The 18,623-nt window shown below is 40.2% G+C and overlaps 1 protein-coding gene across 1 annotated transcript in view; it reads right to left on the bottom strand.

The window, feature by feature from the left end:
- Positions 1–18,623, bottom strand: part of VEGFC (vascular endothelial growth factor C) — a 150,116-nt gene that overhangs the window by 28,240 nt on the left and 103,253 nt on the right. The window contains exon 3 of the mRNA XM_083170786.1: positions 13,725–13,915. Within this exon, the coding sequence (XP_083026912.1) occupies positions 13,725–13,915 (191 nt within the window). The remainder of the gene's footprint in view (positions 1–13,724; positions 13,916–18,623) is intronic.

Below are 18,623 nucleotides of genomic sequence, written 5' to 3'. Positions count from 1 at the left end.
AAAAACGACAATATACCGTTTAACAAATGCGCTGTGAAAGTGGTATTCGTTTGCACATCTACAGTAATTTAAAAATTACAGATTTACGAACAGTAGCGGCTAAACCAGAATCCAACATTTCCAATGAAATAAAACTGCAGTTGGCTTCATGGAATCCTCATCCTTGTGTACAGAAATAACAACATTCCAATATAAACAATTAGATATATTTCTCCGCCAAGTAACAAATTACACTAGTCATATCAAGTAACAAGGTTAAGTAGAGTAATTACTACACACTCTGCACTAGCAGACAGCATTTCTGATGCTCCCAAATGTGTGATTGGCAATTAAAGGACTTTAGCTGCACATTACAGTATATAACAATTACTGTGCGGTCCAGTGTGATGTGGATGAACTGCTGATTTAGGTGTGTATCTAGGGATACAGCAGTTTCACTAAAGACACACAAGTGGATACTAATGGGGCATACACACGTAGAGATACTGTAGGGCCATTTTCTAAGCAATCACACTACATAGCTCTGTGCGTAGGGGCATAGCGATGTGATGCGTGGCCCCAGAGTGTTCTTACCGGAGAACATTGGCCCTAACAGATCGCTCAGCACACAGCGCTTACACATAGCTGTGTGCTGAACGATCTCCCCCTGTGTAGGTCCCTTCACAAGCCATTGTACTATGGCATGGACGCTATGGCTATTGTCTGACCTTAGTTAAAAATGTATTCTGTACATCTTTAGGTGTATGTGACACAAGGCTACTTTCTCTGGAAGCCCTATCAATCCATTGATAAATTTGCCTCTACATGTGCAGTTTATATGCAGGCCATTATAACTATTTTACTATTGTTCTGAAGTCTTTTGGAGGAATCAACAGAAACTGAATATGTATCCCGATGAGCATTCCAGCTACTACAGAGGGGTCCAGTAATGCTAGCAATGCATTTTCAAAAATATGTTATTGTGTATGTTTTAATAACTTTTGATATCTGCTGATATTGTAGGATTATTTTGGTAGATACATCGCTTCAGGTCATGTGCATCATTTCGTTTTCAATTTACAGTATATGGGAGCCAATTAACAAATGAGTACAGAATGGCCCTTATGTACAAAGCACTCCAGGAGCACCTGGAAAAATTGGGTTTGTGTTCGCCAGTGTACAGTATCTGCAGGTCCCACTAAGCTCACATCAAGGTGCAGGTCTAGTCTTGATCTTGGAAGTCTTCTCCCACCTAACAGAAGTAAAGGAGATGCAGAAGAATCTGCAGAGGTCCTCTGTGCAAAAGTGTAAACTTCGCATTAAAGTCCAACCTCAAATACTTTAGATTTTACAAAAATACCACTTGTCAATGCAATTAATCGCCTAAGCTTATCATTCGAGCAAAAGGATATTGTGACTACTTGTAAATGATTAAATCTACAGTATAAATACACTTCTAGGAATGAACCATAAATGTGCACAATACATCCAAATAAAAGAGTAGGAAAAATCCCAAAAAAACACCAACTGGGTGCAGGGGTGGAACATTTCACTGCGGGGTTCCAGAAATTTTTCTATGTCGACATAGGTCAACATGGACACTGTATAAGTGTACCGCATCCACTTGCATGGCTCATTGCACTCGCCGTGCTTCGGGCACGGTGCCTGGCTGCTCTTGGCACATATTCTCACTCTGAGCCCGCTTGGATAGAAAAGTGTGAACCAAGTCTGTCTTATAAAAAAAAAAAACATGAAAAATTGTTGTTGACTTCTGAGTGCTGACCATGTCAACCTGTGTCGACGATTCTTAGGTGACCTAGTTACTGCCGACAAACAGTGGTCGACCTAATGACCATACCTCCCAACTGTCCCGCTTTTCTCGTCCCGATTTTCTGTGACGTTCCCGCGTCCCTCTCTGGGGGCTGGCAGTGACATCAGGGCGGTGTGGGGCAGTTGGGAGTTCCCCCCTATCATTCGTGAATAGATGCTGTGCGCATGCGCACATTGTCCATTCCTGCAGCCTAAGGTCAGCAGCTCACAGAGCCACTAGCCATGCCCCCACAGAGGCGACAGGTCACACCCCAAAATTTTGGGCGCTTACCTCCGGCACCCGAAGTGTCCCTCCTCCGCATCTTCGAAAGTTGGGAGATATGCGAATGACTGTTGACATAGACATTGTTGACCCAGGGACCTAGGGTTACCACCCGTCCGTGATTACTCCGGACAGTCCGATAATTAGACCGGGTGTCCGGAGTCTGAACGGGTGTCGTTCCCGGACTATACAATGTCTGGGAACTGGAGACCGGAGATCCTGCGCAGCGCTGCCGGGGACAGCCAGGTAGAGACCGGCAGCGCTGCGACTGTGTGTGAGGACTCGGGAGAATGAGCAGGACCACCTGCGGCTATTTCAAATATTGCGCGTCCCCTGCTCGTGGTCAGCCAGCCAATCAGGTGCGGTGGCTCCTGATTGACAGCTGGACCGCGAGCAGGACAGGCTCAATTTTTGAAATAGCGCAACGGCCTCCGGGTGCAGCAGCCAGTGCCTACCTTCATTCAGCAGCTTGTAGCTCTGGGATTTCCTGCTCCTTCTCCTCTCTGAGAACTCCATTCTCCCCGAGCCTGCGGCGTCCAGGGCAGCAGGAATGCACGTATTGTTACGGTGATGCTGAGGGCATTAATAACTATGAGGAGGGGAATGAGGAGCAGGGACGGGACACCGTGGCTACAACCCAGCAGCAATGTGCTAAGTCTGTACATAACGCCTACCTCCTCCCATGCAAGCATCTGACCCGCTGTAAATGCCCCCATCTTGGACTGTAAAACATTCTTATTTTGTGTACCTAATCTTCTATATAACTTTAACTGTCATAAGAAATCCTCCAGAAAGTGGACATGAACATGAATTGAAGCTACAAACAGCATGCAACGGAAACAGAAGACGACCTTATGGGGCAGGCATAGCTGTAGTAATATGCAGGTAATATTATGAAGAAAATAATAATACCCATAACTGGGAACAGTGGCGGTTTTTACCTATGGGTTGCAGCCCTTCCAGGTAAAATCCGCCATTGTAGTGAAGCCATATGCAGTCTGTGAGACTGCACTGGCTTCACTGTGACTGGCAGTGACTTCCTATTGGAAGTCCCACCTGCCAGTCACCAAGGCTGTCCCATTGAGAGGTGTTCCCTCGCTCCGGGATGCCTTTCTATGCACAACTGCGGGGCAACGCCTAAAAAATGGGTTCTGCGCATGTGCAGTACCGCTGATGATACTGTGCATGCACTGGACCCGGGCCGTATACTATTCTACGGGTCTGCTCCCGAAGCAGCCCCATAGAGGCTAGGGTCGGCTCATGCGCTGTATCAAAGAGGCGGCGGCGGCTGCAGTGATGACTTGCGGGGACAGTCAGTGGCAGGCGGCACTGGAGGGGAGGGGGGGGCGCGGCCTCTCTGCCGCCACTGACTGGGAACATTTTTTCTGTTTTCTTCCTCGGCATATTGAAGCTAACCGTGCAACAAAATAGATTTGTATGTTAATACTTTGCTTCTTTCAATGTTTTTCTTCACCCTACAGCTAATTTGCATAAAGCTATTTAACAATGCTGAAAGGTGTTTACAGAGAATACCACGTTTCCAGAGCATAGTGAAATGAATCTGTAATTCACACTACTCAGGAGCCTGGTTTCCGAGCTTTCTTTAATTGTTGGCACAAAGACATTTCTGAAATTTCTGCAAGCAGCTGTGTTCGATGTATGAAGTCTGTTAGGAGCTTTTAAATTTGACACGGCTCATAAGAAAGGAAGATTAAAACCACACACGCCAGGAAAATGTTTTCACACCATACGTCGTCTAATACGTAGTATAAGGCATTGAAACCATGAAACCATTTTGGAAACAAACGGGATCTTTTTACTTTGTTTTGCAAAAATAAGTTCCTCGAACATGTAACTGTTCTATGTATTTATTTTACAGCCAAAATACACGTACTACAGTATATGTTTCCCTAGTTTGGCAGAGCTTGCAAGTACTGGCTGTAGGCAGCTCAGTGAGACTGTTGTTGTATATTCTACATTTCCCAATACAGCGTTAGTGAATTATTTGCTTAGCCGTTACATAGCGCTGTCAGCAGTCGTTGTTATACAGTGGTCACTGTATAAAAGGACCAGCATATTCCAAAGCTATAGTACGTCCAACAATCATGGCGCAAATCCACAAAAGAACTCCTAAACAATAGTTATACACACACCCACACAACACAAAACAAAAGAAAGAGTATGTGCGCCTGATAGACTATCTGAGGGAATACAGGGGCAGCACGTCTCTAACTTGACTCTGTATTCATCCTGGTGTCAACACTGCACGTGGTGGTGTGATGCCACAGTGCAGAGTCTGCTAAACTCTGCCATTACAGACAATGTTTTAAGAAAACAATGTGATAGGGGCACTATGACCCTTCCCCGCATACACATACATCCTCTCAAGCACATAACACAGAGAAGCCACAAGAAACACACGAGACATGTTGTAAAGCGCAACGGAATTTGCTGCGCTATATAAGAAACTGTAGATAAATAAGATATGTCTGCATACATCCATCCTCCATGCGCTACAAGTTGGGTTATATATAACTTGTGAGCACTGTATGACTCTGTAGTGCCAGGCAACATTGCTTGCAACTTTTTCCATTAAAATGCTAATTACATGCACAAGCAGCATCAGCGGATTAAAATGATGTGCAGCATTCCTGTTTTAATTTTGTGAAATTTTATATGCATATATAGCCACTGTCACACACAGAATAAAGGCATGCTACAAATCATTTAATTGTCCCACCCTGGAACACTACATGTAGCTAACGGTACCTCATACACTAACATGTGATATTAAGGCTTTGGTTGACGATGGCAAAACAGTATGCAGAGTGCCTTCCTTCATGAAGCCCCACAGATAATCACTTTAACCCTATGGAGGCTCACATTAGCATAGTAGTATACTACTAGCGAAGAAGTAAAACAGGTTTCCATGGGATCACAGAGCCATTTAATAAGTATGTCATTTCACTTTAGCACAGTACTTTCTGCATCATAATACATTTCACGTTTTCTTACTTTTTTTCTATTACTTCTTCCTACAGAATTTTCTTTGCCAAACTCTTATCTCACACATTTAACTCTATATGTAATTCAAATAAAACATCACATGGGAAATAAGTACAGGTTGAGTATCCCGTATCCAAAATGCTCGGGACCAGGAGAATTTTGGATAACGGATTATTCCGTATTTCAGAATATTTCAATATTTCAATGATGTATTTTGAAGTATCTTGCATTTATGTTGTATAAACACATCAAACACATGAAATGCACACAAATATATTTTATTTGTTCAAAAAACAAGGTTTCAAGAACATGAAAAAAGTTTGTGTACTATCTCAGATATTGAATTTGAATGCCAAGCAATCATGTTCTTGTACATATATAGTGCCAGTTACATATCATGTCCTCAGTAATGCTGTTACAAATGTCCCCAGTGAGTTTTTAACAAAAAAAAATAAAAAATTTCACTTTCTGGAATGTATGGTTTTCGGAATAATTCGGATAAGGGATATTCGGATACGGGATACTCAAACTGTACTGGGATCCTTGATATAAGCACATTCTTTCCACATAGCAAATCCGGTCAATACATCCAATACCGCTTTCACACTGCAAAAACTTTTCAAATACCGGTATTTTGAAACAGTATTTAAAACGGGTCTGAGCCTTCACATTGCAGTTGATTACCGTTTTAAATACCGTTTAAGTACCATTCACATCAGTCAACACGTTCAATCCCCTGAACACGTTTCAAGGCAGAATGCAGGGGACAGCCTATCACAGGTCTGTAATCTGTTGTTTTTACTAAATACCGTTTCAGAGCCATTCTCACTGCATAAAAAACGGCACTGAAACGTGTAGGACTCTGCTTTTCAAACGTTTTGAAATACCGGTTATCTTTAACCGGTAAATGTACTCTGGCGCTTTCCCACTGCAGCCTTAAACGTTTTGAAATGGGAAAAAACTTCACTATACCGTTTAACAAGTGCGGTGTGCAAGGGGTATAAGATGTCTAAATCGATCATGCTATGGTCGACTACGCTTAGTCAAAAGCATCTAGTTAGATGCCTAAAGATAGTCCACCGCGTCTACATAGACAGTAACGGAAGTTAGACGCAAGCGTTAGTTCGCTGGGAGCGTGGTCAACAGTCCCATGGTTGACATGAGTTTTTCACTTTTTTTGTGCTGTTGGTTTGTTGTATTTGAAATTCCTGCTTGTGAAGACTCCAAAGCGATATACAGTAGTATACATATGATAAAAACAGTAACTTCCCGGTCTTTCTGGTTGAAAATGATATGCAGTAATTCCATAGAAAGGAAGTCTATGGAATGAGCAGCCTATAACGTTTGCCTGGATTTTAGGCATAGACTTGGATCAATCTGAATTTCAAATAGTCATTTAATAAACTTAAACACAAAACTTGTTTTTAAAAACACACACACGCAAAAAAAAAGTCCCTCATGAATACAACTTTATTGATTAGATATAATTGTCAATATTGCTAATTTTGGCCCTTCTGAGCGATATTGCACTGCGTGTGTGCTGCACCTGAGTGCCGATGCGCACTATTGTTGATTTACTACCCTCTACGTCATCTGTGCATGAATCATTAACGAGGGCCATGCAGTATACATAATGCCCCCCGTCGCTCGTCACCCAACATTTGCAAGTGAGTATGCCGGCACCCCACCGGATCCCAGTGGCCGCCGTTACACACCTGCGATCCCCGCAGCAGCGGATAAGACAGAATAAAAAGAATAATTTATTTATATAACACTTTTCACCCAACAGGACACAACACTTAAAAATTAGTTTTGAAAGAAGACCAAACATTCAAGGCATCCCTAACTTCATTGTTACGGCGCACAAATCTACTTTAACAGTATACCAAGTAAAACACACGGTGAAAATCACAAGTGTAAAAGTAAAATTAAATTGGAAACCAGCACTGCATTCTAATTGTATATGACAAGTGAAAGCCTGAGATTCCTACAACATGAATATATTATACTGAATCATCGCAGTAGATAGAGGAGAATGTGCCCAGATGTGTTATTCTGTTTGCATTATCACTTCATAATACAAAAACGCAATGCTACATATGCAGTGACACGAACACTGATAAACTACATTATTTAAGCACATTGTCTGCGATTGTTTCAGTATGCTGAATAAGACAGCTTGGAATTTATTGGTCTGAAAATATTTCAGTCTGGAACACAATCTTCTTAAAGATTAACCCCAACCAGGAGCTTAAGATTCATCAGACACATTGGGATATAGTCATATAAATAGTGGCCCATAAGAAATAAGATCAACGATGTTTCAGGGTGCTGAAAGGTTTAATAGCAGCCAGACCATGCTATTGGATTAGATAAATATGAGAATATTAGGTCAATAAATAAGATTATATATAGATAGATGGATAAGTAGAAAGAGGAGATAAATATACAGATATTACATGGATATGAGATACGAGTGATAAATGGATGTGCAGTATGTAAGTTGATAGGAGAGAAATAAAGAATGTTCTAGGAGATAGAAAGATAACTTTCCTGAAGAAAGCACATTCCTGTACTTTGTTTCAGTAAAGCAGTGGGGGCTCTTTAATATAATAACCCTTTCATATCGCACCTCAGACATGGGTTATTGCTGGGTTGGTGACGTTTGGACTTGGGTTGAAGTGCGGCCACAGTTTATATCCCGGGTCGACCAACCTAGCAATTCGACTTGAGTTATAAGAAGGGTTAAAACTGGTTTTCCCTCTGTACAATGGCCGAACCGGGTTTTGTTTGAAAGTGCCAGACCCGGGTCAGAGCCATGTCGGACCCGACATTGCTATCCCAGGTCTGACACGGCTTAGTGATGTGAAAGGGGTATAAGAAATGCACAGTAATGGGGGCCATACATCAGCCAGGCTACTCCCGGACACCGAATCTGTGATAAATGCTCTACCAGGAATCAACAAAATACTGCATGTTAAAAATCCAAGAATCTCTTATCACAATCAGTTTTTTGGACATAATCAGCAAATTGAGGATTTCAAACATTTTGAATTTACCTGAACTCCCAATCCAGGCATCAGAGAATTACCCAGGATTAAGGATTATACTGATGTATCGAATTGTTAAAACATACTGTACCTTTATGTTGGTGGGATTGCAGCGGTCGCTGTACTGGGGAGAGCTTATTTTTACAAGTCAGATATGACTGGAAAGTTTAGCTGCAGTTTCCTATGGACCATTTCATCTCAAATCCTAATGTAATCTTGTTCTAAAAATATTGGGTTCAGGGGAATAAGTGTGGTGTGTCAATGTAAAGAATCATTGACATGGGTAGGATCTGTATCCAGATGATAAATCTACACTGTCTAGTTAGACAGTCAATAGGTTGACACCACATGCATTAGGTCAGGGATGGGAAACCTTTGGCCCTCCAGCTTTTATTGAACTACACATCCCAGCATGCCCTGCTACAGTTTTCTATTTGGCCAAGCTAAAACTGTCGCAGGGCATCCTAGGATGCATCAATCAACAGCAGGAGGGCCAAAGGTTCCCCATCCCTGCATTAGGTTCACAGGTACAAAATGTATACAGATGGAAGGTAGACAGAGCTTATGGTTGACAGGCAGAGAAGGTCCACAGGTTCCAAAGGTTGACACGACAATGGTCAACACCAGTGGCAGCTCCAGGGGTGGGACTGCAGCACAGTTAAAAATTCAAATGGGGAGAACGCCAGCTGCCATTGAGTCAGTTTAGAATGGCAGTTGGCGTGGCTCCCCTATTTGAATTTCGAACTGTGATGCAGCCCCTCCTCTGGAGCGGCCACTACAAATTATCTACACTTTATTTACTAACCACATGTACTACGATTAGTAGTAACCTGTGGTGAGTGCAGAGAGTTTGCACATAGCATGGCAAGCCCACAAGGATCTACAGATGTAGGTCAAATAATAGGGAATATACAAGACCTGGCCCATAAAAAAAACAAACCAAAAAAAAGTGTTGACCATTTTTGTGACAACTATTGTTATGTCAACCTTAACCACTGTTGACATTTTATCTGCTGATCTTTTGACCATGTTGACCCAATGCATATCGGCCATATGGTGTCAACCTGTTGATTCTTTATTTAAAATGTAAATCTATACCACACCAGTTACAAGTAATTACAAAGGATATTGTGGATTTGTGAAGGGCAGATTCAGGAGGTAGGCTGAGTAAGCTACAGGCTAGGGCTCTTCAACCCAATCTGAACCCACCACCAAGACAGTATGCAATTTTGCTATAAAATTCTAGTATTATATACAGATGAAGCCACTGCCATCTATCTCTATAATAGGATTAAGTGAGTAATTGGATTACTCTGCTAATCCCCTACTCTATTGTTCTATGTATTGTATTGCAGCTGAGAATAGGATAGCCATGACTAGCCATCCTGAGCCACGGCCTAAGGAAGATAGATGAGATGGGCTCCTACTGTAACTGCCCAGGTAGTATCCATTTATTATTAACAGTTTCTTATATAGTGTACACATATTCTGCAGTGCTATACAGAGTATAGTTGCCCATTCACATCAGTCCCTGCCCCAGTGGAGCTTACATTTTGCTGACATCTTGCCACATCCAGCTGTACGCTCGCCCTCCTTCATAAATCTTAGTTAGCTTCCTCACTGCAAGTCTTGTGGTGCGCAGTGATGTGAAAAAAGCTGGCCTATAGTTACATCTTGTTGGTTTGTATACAGAGAGCCCCAAAGTTTCTTAGTCCCTAACCTGATACCAGACTTGGAGTTGTCTTACTTGCCAGTTACAGTAAATTCCAGGCCTCAGTGTTACAAGTCATCAATGCTAGCTGCTGTGCTATGGAATGTCTGTCTGGGAGATAAATCTTTAAATCAAGCATTTCTTATTGGGTTTAACACAAGCCCAACAGCACACTCCTAGTTTCATGCACAAGTAACAACTGTATATAAGTAGAGATGAGCAAAGTCCTGGTCAATTGGCAGATAGAGTTTTGAAAGCGGAATATTAAAGGAATGTTTTAAAGTTGAAAAGTTCCATAAAATCTTTGATTTTGCTTTTGATCCATTATTCCATGGAAAGCAATTCCACACTGTTATTTGCATCATATGGAATGAACAGTGCTGGGGCAGCAACTCTGCAGCACAGTCGGTAGGGTGATTTCATGTGTCAGAGAGAAGGGACTGTCATTGGTAATCTATCATCTATGAACACTATACCACCCTACAGTTGCAATAAGCTCACAATTATTTCAAATGCCGTCATTGAAAACAAAAATGATGGATTACACATAAAATGCATTCATTGTAAATGTAACTTTCAGGTCACAGATATATGGGGAACATGGGGCTGATTTTTGGGGAATTTTGATCTGCCTGTCTCAGACGAGCAAAACAATTCCAAGATGACTGTTAGCAATGGGGACAATTGAATATCTCAAGAAGATTACTTATCCCATGGTAAGCTACTGCAGGCAATTTGATTCCCCTATGTTCTTCAAACAAGAAAAAGTTTAACTTTCAGAAAGATCTGGATAGTTAATATAATGAAATTCTAGGGTTAAGGCAGAGCAGGAGGAAAAGCTAGATCTTGTGGTGGGAGGACAAGGTGTGGAAAGCAAGAACTGTAGAGTGGGGGAGAAGTCTACAAATCGATGGTCAGATTAAGACTGATATAGAAGGGGGAGTAGCTAAAAAAAAAGCTTTGAAGATAAGAAGACGGAAGTGATAAAGTGTTTGACCAGTAGCCACAGAAGAGCTCTAAAGACAGAATGACGGGGAGGGGAGGATAAATTAGAGAAAGAATCATGTAAAGAATAGACACTGGCTGTATGAGAAGTAATATGTGAAATTATCAACAGTTTGCAGAAGATGTAACACACACACACACACGTGCGTCCTTACTCATAACGATGCTTTAAGATCTAAGTAGTGCTATGCAATTATTAATAAATAAAAGGTCATGTTAATGCTTCCTCTGATTTATTTGATGTGTGATGGTCCATTATGTAATGACTTGAACAAATGACAGATTTCACTTGCGGATAACTTTTGCTCCATTCAGGATGAAGACATTGGGCCCAATTCAGATCTGCAAACAAGTGCATTTAGCGTCTGGAGCTGTGATTACTGTATTGCACATAAGTCCGAGCCCAGCCCCACACATTAAGAACCTATGGGAGGTCAGAGTTGAATGCATCCTGTACTCCTTCATCGCACATGTATCTACATTTGAGATGAATGAGCGTAACTGTGCGGCACCTTGGTAGTGACACACATGCTATGTTTTTTGAGGCGTATAAAAGGTAATTGTGTACTTTATAGATCTGAGCATACACAGGTATAAGGATTTCACAAGTGGCCAGATAGGGGGAAATTTACTAAAGGACATTTGTAAAAATATAGGTGTATTTGTATCCAGAAATACACTTATTTTTGACATTTACTATCCCGAAAATACGGCAATTCGTAGTCGTATTGATGTGTTATCAATACGAATACGAATTGCCGTATTTTCGGGATAGTAAATGTCAAAAATAAGTGTATTTCTGGGTACAAATACACCTATATTTTACAAATTTCCTTTAGTAAATTTCCCCCATAGTCTCGGATCAACCCCGTAGAAGCAACCAATTATGAATACAGAAGATCTATATTTTGCGGCTGACTTTTGTGCAAAACTGAATATGGCCCATTATGATCTGTAGACAACATTCTTATCAAAGTACAAATTTCAATATAGTAAGAAGTGGAATGGACTTCTACCATTTAGGAAAATGTATTCCAGTATATAGACAGTCACAGCGAGGTCAGTGCTGCAATGTGATGTGCTTAACATTCATCCTTTTTTATACACAGTTTAGGTATTTTGTTGACCTACATATATCTATCTACACAAACCTTAAACTGTTCTGCCTAATAATAAGGCATATGATTCTGTAGTCTGTATACAGGTGGTATATGGCAGGCATGTCCAAACTGTGGCACTCCAGCTGTTGTAAAACTACACACCCCAGCATGCCTATCTGCCAATAGGTAATGTACCTTTACAAGACTCCATATACATATTATTACATTTTTTGGAACAATAACTTGCATGGCCCAATAACCGTAATAAAACATGCACGTGGCTTTGCTAAATACTGCTAGAACCATGAGTGGTAATATTCAGTTGATTTTACGGGTCACACACACTATTCTTCTGTGCTCTAGTTTCCATAAAATGTCCTCAAATTACTGAACAATCTGATTACCTAACATAAGTAGTGCAGCAATTCAGTTTACTTAACATGTAATTAGCTTACAGGAAACGAGATGTAATACCGCCTATCACTTTCACACCGTGACAGAAAAAAAATACATGTCATTCTGCGTCAGAAAACAATTGTCATCTTGGATTAGCATGTTTGCATATGCACGAAAAATTAATCCGGAAACAAAAATCATTTGGAGGACAAATACTACTTCTGCATAAAGCGCTGAGCAGAGCGGGAGTGTTTGGAAAACATTGGAATGTTAAGGAGTAATCAGCTATTAGGAAAAGGAGGTTGTATACAGAGATTAGAAGAGCTTGGATTTGGCTTAACATACCAAAATGATTTTGTCACCTCTTGCCAAATGCAGCCCTAGATGCGTGAATAACAGTAACTCACAAAAACATAAGAACTACACATAAAAACAAATAAATTGTTTGATTTATAGATTCAATATAATGTGAGAATTGTCTTTTTCCCCGTCGTCATGGTCAACATCTATCACATTAATAATTGCATTAAGTTTTGTAGTACATAACTGATCGGTGTCCTCTCTTTATCCCCCACCTAAAGCCACTATTTCTGCACCATGTCTCAATGATGAAATGTGATAACTACAGCAAAGCTCATCCTTGTATTTACATTACTGGCACGCTGTCATTTATTTTGTCTGCTCTCATTCATGCTGACACTTGCTGCTTAATGTCGAAAATGTAAACAACTAAAGAAAATAAGGGCTTTGCAGCAAGATATATATATATATATGTAGTTCATACAAAACCACTCCGTAGCAGTTACAAAATAATAAAAACGTGTATAGGAACGGCATTATATGGATTTCAATAGCGCAAAAAAACATCAATAATAACACAATAAACCTAAATTTTGTGCAGACTTTAATTAAAAAAACTAAACAAAACACAATGTTCTTCCAAATTGCTTTCCCATTTCAACTGAAGCAATTATTATTTGAAACGTCGAATAATCTAATTGGACAAGAGTGGTCTGCATTACACACTATTGCCTGACAATGATGAGTGCTCGTGAGAGTGCTAAACATACAAACTATTTCCTTTTCTTTTGATCACCACAAGTCCACTAATCACTGCCAAACTTGAACTTTACTACATGCGTTATAATGTAAAATCTGCTGTGTGGCTTTCAGGAGAAAGACATTACTTCAGGGATCAAAGCTGTAATAGAAATGTGACAAAACAATATCCTCAGTAACGGAAAAGAAAAGTCAGATGTTGCAGACCCTTAGAAATTTTTGGGAAAAGTGTTCAGTACAGTACAGATAATTTGTCTAAATGGGTAGAGAGATTTGCTTTGTTCCTTTGCTCTGTATGGTAAGAATCTGAGTGTGATTGAACTTACTGTCTTGCTGACATACGTAGAGCTAGTGTTCATGCAATGCAACCCTTCACTGTTGCAGCAGCCCCCACATCTGTACAGGGAAACACAGGGGGGTTTAAAGAAAATGTTTGTTGCAGCCCCAAACTCTTTCCCCACGTCCACACACACTTCACGTGGCATACATAGGGTTTTCCTCCATTCTGTTTCAATACCTGGGGAAAAAAAAGAGGAAAGTTGATCATTGTTTTTGAATGCCAATAACCCATAAGTACTTGGAGGTACATTTAATAAGCTTCTAAATTAATATGTATGTATCTATCATTTCCTAGACTGCAGTAGGTTAAAATGGTTGTCATTGTCGCAGACAGATCTGCATATGCACAGTACAGATCCTGTGCAGATCTAAAAACTTTTTGCATAAGCAGCCGGGTTTTGTATAGATCTCTCTGAATCTGATCTAATGTTGCCGATATAGACCAGAACATGCATGTTTTCCTCCTTGTTTTGTTTTCTGCACATTAACCCTTTGAGTGCCAAATGAATTTGTCAAAATAGGTGAAAATTGCCAGGCAAACATACTGTATTTATTCGCAATAATGAACTGTAATGTTTACCTTATATAGGAAATATTTTTTTATTTGAAATTAAAAAGCAAATCTGAGCGATGATGGAATTTTTTGCAGATATTTTGAACACCTTTCACAGAGATGATGGCACCCAATGGGTTAAGAGCAATGTACTAATGGGATCTTCTAAAATTGAAAATATGATATAAAGTCTCTGTGATTTTGCTGTCCGTGTGTATAAGACAAACAGCTTCATAATGTGCCTTTATGCAAAACCCTATCCAACTTGTAGATTCGGTAGGCAGTGTAGTGGTGAGTGCTGGTGTTACCCAGCAGTAGACCATGGTGCCGATCCCCCCCCCCCCCCATGGATGCTGTGCTGTATAAGACCATACTAAGGGCCTTATTCTAGTTCACTCTTTCTGACAAAATCCTTCTTAGATGGACAAAACCATGTGCACTGCAGATGTGCAGAGAGAATTAGATTTGGGTGAGTTATTTTGTTTCTATGCAGGGTAAATACTGACTGCTTTATTTTTACACTGCAATATAGATCTCACTTTGAAGTAAAACCCCACCCAAATCTAATTTTCTCTGCACAAGTAACATCTGCCCCACCTACAGTGCACATGGTTTTGTCCATCTAAGAAGGATTTTGTCAGAAAGAGTGAACTAGAATAAGGCCCTAAATGCTTAGTAATTTTTTTTTTTTTTTACTAATGTTGCTCTTAAATCTAGTTTCTGTTTATGACTGAATGTAATGACAAAAGTAGTGACTTTAAAAAAAAAAAGAGGCAAAATTAAAAAAACCTATAAATTACAATATAAAAAACGCAATCATACTACAGTATGTCCAGTGCCCCCTCTCTCCCAGTTTATATCAAATATAGTGCCCCCTCTCACCAAATGCGATTCACCCCAAATTACGTCATCAAGCTCTAGGATGTTACACTTCACTGGGAAAGTGGCCAGGATCTGGAAGGCTGACCTACTCCCAAAATCTGGCACTTCTATAATCCAGGACAGTAGGCTAGTAGCTAACTGCTATGCGGCTTAACTTGCTTTTTAAGGTGGCTTTCATAGTGCCTTGACTGCAGATGTAACATGTGCAAAGAGAATTAGATTTAGGTGGTGTTTTACTTCAAAGTGAGATCTATATTGCAGTGTCAAAATAAAGCAGTCAGTATTTTCCCTGCACAGAAACAAAATAACTCACCCAAGTCTAATTCTCTCTGCACAAGTTACATCTGCACCCCCCCCCCCTGCAGTGCACATGGTTTTGTCCATTTGAGAAGGAATTTGCCTTTGCAAGTGAACCAGCATAAGGGCCAGAGTCTGTTGCTGACACTGCTGTTGCTCCATTTATTTTCTCATATATTGAAGAGGTTAATTGGAAGAAACACCAAGTGTTTTATTTGTATTCAGTGTATCCATAGTTGTATTAACAACCGGTCTATAACTACACTGAAATCACACTCTGGGCTAACTGCGTGTCTGACAGAAGATAATTAATGGAATTACCTATATCACTAGCACTATGTCATAACATAACCCTACTTTAAATTCACTGTTGAGAAGGGGAAAAGAGTGGAGAAGTTGCCCAATGCAACCAATCACCACGGAGCACATAAAAAACCAGACTCAGACTCATGGAATTGATCGAGTTTTGCACTACTGTGTAAAAATGTGTAAAATGCGCATGTCATACACATTACACCAGTGGTTCCAAAACTTTTTCAAGTCAAGGCACCCTAGAATGTCAGAATATTTTTCATGGGACCACAAGGCCAAAAGTTGCTTGTTGAGAAATTTCAATTTTTGTGGAAAGGGGCCAGATATTCTTCTGTTTGCCAACTTATGCTATTAGGTCAGCCACCACCACTGGTTTTGAGTATTCCATTGGTCCTAGATAAATATGAATTGGTCCTGGACCACCAACCTGAGGCACCCCTGCAATTGTACTGAGGCGCCACAGAGCACAGTTTGGGAACCACTGCATTACACAGTATGTACTCAATTTAGGAGTCCTTCATAAATGCCATTGAGAAGTACTGAGGAGTGTTTCTAGTAAGTGACAGGGATGGGGTTATTAAAGTGTACAAATATCGTCTTATCCGTGTCAGCAATGTCTCACTAAAGTGGCTTTATCGTTCAAACTGGAAGACATGCACAAACAAACATGCAGATGTACACAAGGGCAGGACTATTTTGCAGCATCTGCATAAAGTTGCAGATGGGCAAATGCCAAAAGACACAGATGCAGGACTGCATAAATATTCATATTAGAATTAACAGATTTAGTTAGATGTTAGCATGGATTTAACTGTATCTAATTTTAGAAAGTAACTCAAACTAGTTACAGGTAAAGCCACTTTAATGTCTAGATACATTTAGAACTTCCAGCAGGATTTAAATAAAATACATTTTAATTGTGGGTGTAAAAGGCTATGCCAAAGGTCATTATTTCTGCATTCACCATGTAGACACTGATGAACTATCTCCATTGTTAGAATGTCAAAAGATCATACAGTGATTTACTGGCTCCTGACTGATGGACCTGCTCCAGCAGAGTGTCTGGGACCCAACAGTCTCTCTTCTGGGTCAGACTTGAGAACCTCCAGCGATCTGGTATCATTACACTTTTGCCAAACCACAATTCCTATCCCGATCTCTCCCCCTAACACCTAGTTCTAACAATCCTCCCCCATGCAGCCTCTCACCCCCAAAATCTTAAACGTAATATTTATTACAAAAAGCACATTAGTAGGTATGCAACTGCTAATTCGTTTTCACTAGTTTTACTGAACATGTGTGTGTTCCGTAGAAAAGTGTTTTTTTATTTTTGGGTGGCCAAATTGGATTGCCTGAAGAAAAAAAAAATACAGCATAAACATCGGGAAACCAAAAAACCCGGTGTTTATTCTCTTTTAATTGAATTCCCCTCACAAAATGCTATGTAATGTGCATATTACTTTATATTTGCAGGTAAATTACCCTCTGTGTTTATATTATACACACACAATTCATATCTATGTAATGGCAATACACTGTTAGAAGCGTGACGTCAGCGAAAGTGATTAAGGTATACAGTGAACGTAAAACACATAAAATGATTCAGGGCGGATTGCTTGGATTAAGGTTGTCATGCAAAGCTTGTGTCTGGTTTGATCTCATGTTAATCCCTTGGTTGCTAGGGGGGACAGGAGTTTGCAATGAAGTATGTTGTAAATGAATGATTTCACAAAAATGTAAACTTTAGATTTGCTGAAGCCATTCTCAAAGAAAGAAGCAGAGGCAGAGAAAATCATTAGCTATTTCTGCATACATAAAGGCAATGCCTATCGGTGCACCAAATCATGTCTCCCATATAAATGAAAGAACACAACGAGCTTTTTATTTATGAATGTGCAAATGTTCCCTGCAGAACCTAAAAGTACAGTATGTTGGTTTTTATAATGTGGTATACCTATTTCTGCACAAAAATGCAGCACTCCGTAAAAGGCACTTTTTGCTTTTTGATGCATGAACTCATAACTGTAGCATTTGAAAGAAAGTTGCATGAAAACAAAAATCTATTCATGTATAACTAATAAAACATTGCAGTATTCAATTATTAGTGTTTGTATACAGTAGTGGTTCCCAAACTGTGTGCCGTGGCTCTCTGGGGTGCCTCGGGACACTTGCAGGGGTGCCACGGGTTGGTGGACCAGGACCAATTCAAATTATTTATGGTCAATTATTTATGGCCAAAACCAGTGCTGGTGGCTGCCAATCGTAAAATATGTGTATAATCGGAAGCAAATCCTGCCCTTTACCACATAACTGAACCTAAGAAACACATATAAACACAGGCTACTTAATTTTATATATTTTTGGGGGGGCCTAGGGGTGCCGCGGAAAAATTCTGATACTCCAGGGTGCCACGATCCGAAAAAGATTGGGAACCTCTGGTATATAGAATAGGTATACATCCTCTGTTGACTATTTTTCCCTTAAAATCTATGGGCTAAATTGCCAAAATCATCCCGCTGCCGATTGCAGGATTCTCTATTTGGGCCTATACAGTATATTGGAATTCTAGTTCACTTCTTTGCTTTTGAACCTTTGTCAGATATATATCAATCAGCTACAGATAAACGGACTTCATCATATATGAGCAATTCACAGCTGCACTTACTTTTTTAGCACAAACTTTGTGATTCCACCAGTGACAGATGGTGGATATAGGAAGATCTGTCTGGTTGATAATGAGAAAGACACAGAAGCTCTAGATAACTCTTCATGACAAGTATAAAAGACTACGGGGTAAATTTACTAAGATGGGAATTAGACTTCACATGTGATGTTGCTATGG

The sequence above is a fragment of the Crinia signifera genome, chromosome 1 (assembly GCF_055691185.1).
Source record: "Crinia signifera chromosome 1, ASM5569118v1, whole genome shotgun sequence".
In the NCBI taxonomy this organism is placed as follows: Eukaryota; Metazoa; Chordata; class Amphibia; order Anura; family Myobatrachidae; genus Crinia; species Crinia signifera.
The sequence above is the reverse complement of the archived record's forward strand: the minus strand, read 5'-3'. Positions and strand labels throughout refer to the sequence as shown.